The following is a 10,350-nucleotide window of genomic DNA, read 5'->3' as shown; positions in this document are numbered from 1 at the left end:
GGGACTTTCAAGAAAATAAATGAACTAACTGAAATAATATTGTGTGCTCAGAAAACTAACTAATAAAATAACAGAAATATGAAATATGTTCATATCAAAGTGACCCTGTTGAGGCTGTATTTGTATTTGGCTATGTAGATTTATATATGATATATGATATATGATCATAATAACCAGAAAAAAACTAATTAGAAAATATAAAACTCTAATAATCTATTATTTTAAAATATGAACACAAACATGTGACATATTAAAAGAAAAGTTTGGAATAAAATAAAATAAGATAAGATAAGAAAACCTTTATTAGTCCCACCCATGGGAAATTTGTTGTGAAAGTGGACAGTGCAAAGTTACAGTAGCAAAAATTAAGAAAAACACTGGAATAGGATAAGAAGAATAAGATACTATATACAACAGAATAAAATACAGCATTGTCAGAAAAAGAGAATAACCCTTCCACATCATTCATGCATTTGTACAGGTATAAATTACAAGTATCTCGTGTCCTGTCATCAGCGATACATTAATCTTTAGTATAGCTGCAATTTTATCATTTTACCAGCAAAGACAGAGAAATATTTAAATGAAAACACATGAATATCATACAGTTATTACACTGTTGTTAGTACATGTTATTACCTAACACTACTAGACTATGTGCAGGCTTTTGATATACATCATTCTAGGTACAACAGCCATAAATGCGTGAAAAATATGTATGCTGTCTATCTATCCTGTCGAGATAGATAGACATGTTTTTTCCCCCTATAATTAAATGTGATTTCTTTTGACTTGCTAAATATACAGTACCATGTATCGTATACTGCACATTTCTCACTCATAGGTTAGACTCAGTATATATTGCCACCTGACTGTGCTCCATCTTTTAAAAACACAATTTTCTTGCTGTTATTCTATCCTCTCTCTTATCCTTCCTATGGCAGGGGGTGCACAGCATGTTCCAAGTGTTTCTGACAGGAAACAATTCAGAATACTTCACCATCTCCCCCACAGCGGTGCAAGGGCGTGCCGACATCAGGATGAGGGTTGCCATGCCGCTGGACTACGAACAGATTCGCAGCTTCAGTTTTTCAGTAGGTTTTTCAACTTAGTTTGAGTAGTTGTGCCCTGTAGATTTACCTGAGAAACCTGCATCACCCCAACAAAGCATAGCTGTTGGTTTTTTTGATAATATCTATTAAAAAGCCTAAAGTAGCTTGAAGATTTATAATCAATGGAAATGAACTGTGGACCAAGCCAGAGCTGTGAAAAAGAAAATCTGAATGTAACTTCATTATGTTTCTTGAAAAGTGTTTTGATTTGTTTGGACACAAGGCACAGTTAGACTGGAGCAATATCTCTTTCTAAACAGCACCGAGTTGTTTGAACAGTGAAATTGCTATTTTGTCACCTCAGTTTAACCCCGAGTTGTTTATAGAATCAGAGTAGCACACTGTAAATCTTAAATAAATTATTTCAATAGCAAATTCAGATTACACTTTTTAGAATGCAACCAACAGCCTCCATGCATAATAATCTGTTGTTTTTTCCTTTAATCATTCTTTATATCTGAGGAAACATTCATGTGTCTGTGTGTATTCATTGCTTCTGTTCCTTGCTCTCTCTCTCTCAGCTTTATGCAAATGAATCCATGTCGGATCATGTGGGATTTGCTCGTGTCTTTATTGAACTAATCAATGAGAATGATAACCGCCCCATCTTCAGCAGACCCCTCTACAACATCAGCCTCCCTGAAAACACACCACCTGGTACATCGCTGCTGCGCATCCTGGTGAGTTTCTAAGTGAACCGCTGTGTGGTGTTTACACAGCTGAGAACGTGATAAATTACTCACAGAGTGGGGATTTATTCCTGGAGAGAAACTTAACATGGCTCCAAACAGATTACAATAAAACCTGGCTTGTACTAGTAACTTTTACAGGGCTTGCTTTATTGGGGATGAAATCTTGAAGTGTTTGTTTAGCCCACGTGACCCGGTACTCTCTTGAGACTTTCCCGTACGAGTAAGAATTTAATGTGACCCAAGCAAGGCAGTGCCTGAAACTGAAAAACACAAATGAAAAACGCAGTTACCTTCTCATCTACTATACTGGGCCACAGTTAACCAAATTACTGACAGCACAGTGGTTTAGGGAGAGAACAGTAGTGTGGTTAGTCCATATCATTGTTTGGGCCAGATAAAATTATCTTCAGAATTAAGATTTAAAGTTTCATATTACGCTAAACTTCTTTGATCTGTAACAAATTGAAGCATATTGTAGAAATGCCAGTTCTAATTGGATTGTTGTTATCAGAGGAGGTTAAGGTGTATTGCTTTTCATATTGTATTGAAATTACAGATGTCAATAATAATGGCATGACTCCATACAAAATAATGCAATTTAAGAATTGAGTTTAGGATATTTTTTTTATCATATGTTGCATTATTTATTTCCTCCATGTCTATCATTGTTATGTAGTTTCACATAGCTTGAAGAAGCTTTGTAGCTGCTCCACCTCATGATCTCAGGGTCCCACCATTTAGCACCTGCAGCCACTGCTTTAATCAGATGAGGAAACAAAAAAACAAAAGCATCTCTGACTGTCTCCTCATAAGTCTGCATTATTATTCATTACTAGTCATCGCTGTGATGAACGCCCACAATCCACTAGAAACATGTGCCAAAAACCACAGTGTGAAAATCAATAGTGTTTATAGACCAGTTGTTCATGAAACGGAGATTGCAGGGCCGTCTAATACCCAATAAGTATAGCTGGTGTTGGCCTCGTGCTGCAGCATGTGGTTTGCCTTGGAATCCTGATATCTGGCTGTGGGGAGTGAGTGGACTGTAAACAGAATGAAATGTGACGGCTTCAGTGAGGAATATACACTGGCATGACTGACAGAACTCGTATACCCTGTTAGATAAAGGTTTCGATTGTCTGACCTGTTATCAAACACACACAAAACTGCACTGATATAGACATTAGTCCTCTGAGATTGAGACGTAACATGCATTTTAAAGAGGTGTTTAATATAGTACACATTTCTAGGTGGGTTTTGAGACTGAGAAATAACAGACACATACACACCTACAGGGTACAGTATATACAGTATTTAATATTAAAGCTGTGGAGCTTATACTTTTGACGTCAGATGAAAGTCCATGACTGGCTGTACTCTTTGACCTTCTTTGGTCTTCACATGGTGCTTGGAAAGTATTTTCTGTTTCAGTTGGGATTCTTTCTTTTTTCTGCACTATGAAATTTTCTTTGCAAAGATGCAGATGGCGTCTCCTGTCTCTACAGAAATGAAAGAGCACTTGTCTCTGGCAAGAGAGGAATCCATTTGGTGCAGGTGTCCAACTCCAGGAAAAGGCAAACAGCTCCAGACTTGAATATTCCCACTGACATGTTGCAGCTCCTCTAAAATCTCTAGTCATCTATACGCTTTCATGTTTAGAGACTTCTACACATAGTCTGATGTCAGTAATACTACTTGATGGCCATTACAGTGCTTTTGCTGACTGGAATCGTGTTTTCTTCATCTTGCAAATTCTGTATCTGTGGTGAAGTTTCTGCTCTTTTGCTCTGTGGGGCCAAGGCTAAGTGATAACTTTCCACTTGCTTTATTAATGATATTGCCACCTAGGTTTTAAAGAGCCGGGGAAATTTTGTTTCTAAGTTATTAGTTTTTGTTTTGATTCCACAAGGGAAGGCAATGCAACCTAGCCCAAGGACAGAGACTGGAGCAAGGATGTGTTTGGAAAAAAACACATTTTAATTTCCCTTTTGATAATAAAAGGAAAACAATCTGTAAATAGAAGGTAGCCTGACTCGATAAAAGTCAATAAAAGTGACTAAAAAGAGTAAAACAGTTGAGCATTAAAATACTAAAGGAAAAGAAACTTAACTTGTCAAAAAAACTTTATTCATAAGATATACACCGGTACATTAAAACAAATGAAATAAAATAAACTACACCAGCCTGACAAACATGCTGTTACAGCATAGTCCAGTCTGTGTTACTCTGTCCAAGATTTCAGATCAAAGCATGATCCTTTCCCATCCCCATATCAAACAGCCTGCCACAGACAGCAAACACACCTCTTCCCTCAACACTGTGCCTCCCTCCTGATACTACAACACTGGGCAGTGCTGTTGGTAAAACAGAGCTGCTGCAAACAACTCTGATACCGACACAGCTCCTAATCCCGAATGCCCCTCTGGAACTCCTGCTATCCCGACACTAGTCCAGCTGCTTCACAAAGAGTTGAAACAGGTTACTAACAGAGGTGTGCGAAGCTCTGGGCTCTGCCCTTTGGCTCCTCCAGATTTGACTATAGCATCTAGCTTTGGGTCTCGTTATGGTCGGTTAGTAATGGCAAGGTGTTTGTGGCAGCACATCTTCTACTTTGGCATCTTACGCTGGCATTCCCCATGTTCCTCTGCTTTAGGCTACTTATAATATCTCTGGGTATTGATCAGATCTCCCACCTATATCTCCATATTGCAGCTACTAAATGTTCCTCAGTGACCTGCCCCAGGCTGAAATCCTTGGCAGCTTTCTCTCACACTCTTTATTTAGGTCAATTTTACAGTCATTAAATCTGGCAGGTTATTAAAACTACACATATATCAATTAAAATCAAGACATCTAAAAACAAATAAAACCAACAACAAGCAGAAAAAAAAGCTAAAATGCTACAAGCACAAAATAAACAGGCAAAGGACATAAACCCAAATATTCTACCTTGTGACATCCCCCACCCCTTTAATGGTGGTATTTCCTAACACCTTAACCTTCATCAGCAGCTGCGCACCCTATCCCAGGTGGGGGGTTGCTCTAAGGCCACGTCCACACATAGATTTGAAAATGGCGTTTTCAAAACGCTCGGCGTCCACACTAGCGTTTTCAGTCATTTTCACGGAGTTGTGCGTCCACATTCCAGTACTGCACATGCGTGAAACGCAAGAAGATTCGACCTGCCTCATTTCTGTCTGCCATTTATTAGTGATGTGCGATACCACTGATTTCCTTTCCGATCCGATACCAAGTAAAATTCAGGGTGGTATCGACAAAAATGTAATGTTTCATTGTATTTCATAATACAATATTGTGGCATGCAGAGGAATCTTAACAAAGAAGCTCACAGAGAGATTGAGCTTGCTGTTCAACCCCAAACTGGTAGGGGGAGCTCTTTATTAAAACACTTGCCAGTGCTACAATGTGTCTCAGAGGTCAACAACAGCACAACAGAACTCACTCATGGTACAGCACTCTCTCTACAAAACAACAACTGTCAGTGACTTCATAATAATGTAACCATAAACAATAAAACAAAAACATCTAAACAGCAGCACATGTCCCAAGGCATGATGGGAGAGAACTAGCTGCTCCCCCAACATGCAACACAGCCCCCACCTGAGTGGTTAGCTGTCCCCAGCAACCAGCATGTCCATAGCAAAGTCTCTGGACTCAAGGGCTGATAGGGTGCCAGGCGATCACGAATTAGTACGACCACCCTGTTCCATTTGACCAGCCACACCCTGTAGACCACGTCGGACAGCCTCTCCAGAACAGTGCAGGGTCCTTCCCACTGGCTCATCAGTTTGGGGGAAAGCCCTTTCTTCCTTTCCGGGCTGTAGACCCACACATGCTGACCTGGCGAGAGTCCTTCCCCCTTGCAGCAGCTATCAGAAGCTCGCTTCTGCTGGGAGCCTGCGTCTCGGAGAGCCTGCCTGGTCAACTGGTGCACCTCCCATAGCCGGGCCAGGAGGTTGTGGAGGTAGTCCAACCCGGGGTCCCCGCACACTGGTCAGGGACTGCATAATAGGCCTCAGGCCACTTAGTGAAGTAGTCCATGGCAACCAGGATGTAGCGCTTCCCCTGGCCAGTGGTGGGGAAGGGTCCCAGGATGTTGACTCCGACCCACTCCATGGGAGCCCCCATCTGATACTGCTGCAAGGGGGCAGAGAGTGTTGGGAAGGCCCTTTCTGAGACGTGCAGGCATCACAGATGGACATGGAGCTCTACATCTTGGCGACACCTGGGCCAGTAGAACTGAGACCGAAGTCGCCGCAGAGTCTTGGTAACTCCAAAGTGTCCTGCCCCCGCCACACCATGGACCAGCTGGAGGACCCTGGACCGCAACTGTTGAGGTACCAAGAGCTGGAAGACCTCATGGTGACCCCCGGGAGCCTGCCAGCGGTGATAGAGGAGGCCGTTCCGGCTTGTGAGGTTAGCCCATTTGGGAGTAGAAAGCCTTGGTCTTGAGGTCCAGTGCAGATACTTCTGGCCATGATGGTCTCTGACTGGCCCCAATCCAACACTGAACCTGTGAAAGGGCAGGGTCTTGGTTCTGGTCATGTTGCAGCTGTTGGGGATCCATGGCCTCCAGACCCTCAGTGTGCCCTGCAGTGGACTGGACCTGAAGACTGCTACAGTGCCCACCTGGAACAGAGTCATTCTCATGGCCACCCTGTGGTGACGCTATCACTAAAGTCATGCCCTCCTGGTCCTCCAGGCATTGGCAGTACCTGCACTGTTCTTCCTCACAAGGGCGTCGGGAGAGGGCATCTGCATTGGTGTGGAGACGTCCCGCCCGGTAACGGACCTCAAAGTGGTAATCTTACAATGTCTCCAACCACCGGGCTAGCTGTCCCTCCGGTTCTTTAAAGCTGAGCAGCCAAGTGAGGGATGCATGGTCTATGCACAGGAGGAACTTCTTCCCGTAGAGGTAGGGTCTGAAATGGCAGAGGCCCAGGATGATGGTCAGCAGCTCTCGACAGCCCCCACGCCCGTGTTGCTGGCATCGGTGTCCACGACAAAAAGAAGATGCAGGTCTGGGTAGGCTAGCACCGGTGCCTCAACCAGTGCAGATCGGAGCCAATCAAACGCCACAGCGTAGTCCTCACTCCAGTGGAACTCTCGGCCCTCCTGTGTGAGCCAGTGCAGGGGTCTTGCAATGGTAGCAAAGTCCTTGACAAAACGCCAGTAGTATGATGCCAGGCCAAGGAAGCTCCGCAACTCAGCAGTATTGCCTGGAATGGGCCAGTCCTTCACAGCAGCCACCTTCGCAGGATCAGTGGAAACCCCAGCTCTGCTGACAATGTGACCCAAAAAAGTCGTCTCCTTTCGGAAGAGGTGGCACTTTTTGAGGTGGAGACGAAGGCCAGCCTGGCGGATAGCATGGAAAACAGCAGTCAGGTTAGCCAAAGCTTTCTCGAAGTCTGTTGCTTGGACAACGAGGTCATCCAGGTATACCACACAGCGGTCGTGGGGAATGTAGAACCCTCTCCATTAGGCGCTCGAATGTGGCTGGGGCATTGCAGAGGCCGAAGGGCATCACCTTAAACTGCCATAGTCCCTGACCAATGGAGAAAGCAGTCTTTGGGCGGGCCTCTGGCGTCAGCTCCACCTGCCAGTAGCCACTGCGCAAATTGAGGGAATTGAACCAGCAGGACCCAGCAATGTCGTCATGGGCATCGTCAATCCAGGGCAATGGGTAGGAGTCCTTGCATGTGATGCTGTTGAGTAGACGATAGTCAACACAAAACTGCCAGGTACCATCCTTTTTCCGAAACAGTACGGCCGGGGCTGCCCAGGGGCTGCCTGAGGGTTCGATGATGCCCACCTCTGCCATTTCCCTGATCTTCTGCTCTGCTGTGGCATGCTTGGCAAGGGGAAGGCGACGAGGGCAGAGGCAGATGGGCCGTGCATCCCCAGTGTCAATGTCATGTTGTACCAGCCTGATTTGCATGCAGTCCGCATCTTTGGCTGCAAAGATGTCGGCAAACAAGTCGAGTATCTCCCACAGCTGCCGTGCTGCCGTTGCTGATCAGCCTGGAGACCCTCGCAGCTCCTCTGGTATAAGTCCTCGACAGCTTGCTTGGTCTCTGTGGACAGTTGCTGTACTGCTGGTGAAGGAGAGGCCCTTTCCACCGCCAGCGGCGACAGGTCCTCAGGCTTCCTGACACTGGCTGAAAAAGTGGAGGCAGGCAGTGGGACTTCCTTGGTGGTGTGGAGCTTCACAGCCTCCGTGCCCAGGTAAAGGATTCCTCTGGACACGTACCCTGTGGCCTCCCATTTGGCCAGCAGGTCCAGACCAATGATGCATTGGTCCTGGATGCCAGCTAGCCAGAACTGGTGGTCCACAGTGCAGTTAGCAACAGTCGCCAGGAGGGATCTTTCCCCCTTAACTTTGGCACGCTCCCCCGTGACTGTGGTGATGTGGAGCTGAGTAGGCTGCCAACCCTGCAGTCTTGGGCTGTCAGTACCAGGGAGGACTCCTGCCTGTACCAAGGAAAGCGTAGATCCAGTTTCTATCAGGGCTCTACAGATGGTGCCAGCAAGGTCACAGTCCGGATACAGTCCCCGTGTCTGGCCAGCCAGCCAACCCGCAAGTGTGATTTGGAGGACAGATTGGTGGTGGGGGGGCAGTTCTTTCATTGTGCCACCCCGCCTTAGTTTAACGGCAGCTGGGGTGCCAGGCGTGCGATGTGGCCTGGTTCTCCACACCGATGGCAGTTGTCCCTGGATTAGCCACCTGCTGGCCTATTCCCTCGCCGAGATCGCCAGGGTGGTGTGATGGTGGTTTGGAGGGCTGTCTCCTCCTGGTTGCTCCTTTTGTACTTCATTTGACACACTCGGTGACTTGTGCCAGGGCTGCGTGCACCTGAGCTGAGCACATGCTCCACTCTTTCTGCCTCAGTTAGAGCTGCTGCCAGGGTTTCCGGTGCATGCAGACGGATGTGCTCTTGTAGTCGTTTTGGCTGGATACTCCGAACGAAAGCCTGGAGAGCAAGCTCTTCTTGTGCTGCAGCATCAAAAGCAGGGTACCGTCTTCGTGCGTAAAGATGAAGGTCGGCAGCATAGGCACCCAGACTCTCCTCTTGTCTCCGTGGGCAGCTGGCAAGTTTATCTCAGGCATCATCTGCATGTGTACGGAGGCCAAGCCTGCTCCGCATTGCTCTGGCAACAGCAGGCCAACTTAAACACTCTTCTGGCTGAAGATCTGTGGGGATCTGCAGGGCCCTGCCTTCCAAGGTGAGGGCAACCTGGACAGCTGTCTCCTCTGTTGACCATCCATTTAGCTGAGCAGCCAGCTGTACCTGGATAAGGTAGGTCTCTGGAGGTGCCTCCCCATTATAGCGTGGCAGCTTCATGCTCCCCCAGACAGGAGCCCCTGGTGGCAGGGTCGACTGTACTTGGTCCAGGAGGCATTGGCGTTGTCCCCCTCAGCTGCCAGCAACGAGGGTGTGCTGCTCCCAGGCATCACCCTGAGTGGAGGCTGGCTGGCTGCTCGTTGTCTTGGAGCCTGCAGCATGCCTTTGCAGCTCCGACAGCTTCCCAGTGGGCAGGGGTGTGAGGCTCCATCTGGTAAGCCCAACAGATCTTCCCCTGGCTGGTTTGCTGCTGCCCGGGGCTCTCCCCACTTCTTTGGTTGTGCTCCATTCACTGCTTCCAGGCAGGTGATAAGCTCCTCAATCTTCCTCAGCTCCTCTTCCTCTTTCAAAATAGTGGCCATGCTCTTGGAAGCCCTCTTTTGACACCTATGTGGCATGCAGAGGAACCTTAACAAAGAAGCTCACAGAGAGATTGAACTTGCTGTTCAACCCCAAACTGGTAGGGGGAGCTCTATATTAAAACACTTGCCATTGCTACAGTGTGCCTCAGGGGTCAACAACAGCACAACAGAACTCACTCAGGGTACAGCACTCTCTCTACAAAACAACAACTGTCAGTGACTCTGCACCACAGCGTAAACACAACATTCAAGATAACAGTTAAAAGTAACGTAACCATAAACAATAAAACAAGAACATCTAAACAGCAGCACATGTCCCAAGGCATGATGGGAGAGAACTAGCTGCTCCCCCAACACGCCACAATATATAATTGTATTATGTAATTGTAGTAATAATAATATAAGTATATTGCTTCATAATGATTACAGGACATCAGACTACTGTACAGAATAATCATATAGAAATAAAAAAAAACTTGAAGTTGTGCACTGTTTGAACACGTTGCCTGCCTGCAGGATTAAAGGACTCCACGAGAGACACCTGTCTCGTCCTAGCAGCACCTGTCCTCCTCCTCTTCACTTCGCCTCAACATAAGCTCATCATATTCTGTGATATGATTTACTCTGAGGTGTTTGACGAGGTTAGTGGCGTTGCCACAACACCTCACTGTCTTGCCACATGTATCGGAAACCGCGTCTTGGCTGTTTGTGGAGGTAAAATACGTCCACACATGACTCCGTTTACGCTCAGCCATTGTTCTGAGTGCACATGCCAGGGGCTGCGACACATTTATACAGCCGTATTTTGCATATGACTATG

General features: G+C 46.4%; 1 protein-coding gene across 2 annotated transcripts in view; it reads left to right on the top strand.

Moving 5' to 3' along the window:
* cdh23 (cadherin-related 23) overlaps positions 1-10,350 on the top strand; it is a 201,466-nt gene that overhangs the window by 114,416 nt on the left and 76,700 nt on the right. For both annotated transcript variants that reach the window (XM_042222847.1, XM_042222846.1), the window contains exons 12-13: positions 945-1,094; positions 1,634-1,792. In XM_042222847.1, the coding sequence (XP_042078781.1) occupies positions 945-1,094; positions 1,634-1,792 (309 nt within the window). The remainder of the gene's footprint in view (positions 1-944; positions 1,095-1,633; positions 1,793-10,350) is intronic.

This window comes from Haplochromis burtoni, unplaced genomic scaffold, assembly GCF_018398535.1.
Source record: "Haplochromis burtoni strain Fernald_Lab_line unplaced genomic scaffold, NCSU_Asbu1 Contig_96, whole genome shotgun sequence".
Classification (NCBI taxonomy): Eukaryota; Metazoa; Chordata; class Actinopteri; order Cichliformes; family Cichlidae; genus Haplochromis; species Haplochromis burtoni.
Note: the sequence above shows the minus strand (reverse complement) of the source record. Positions and strands in the feature narration are given on the sequence as shown.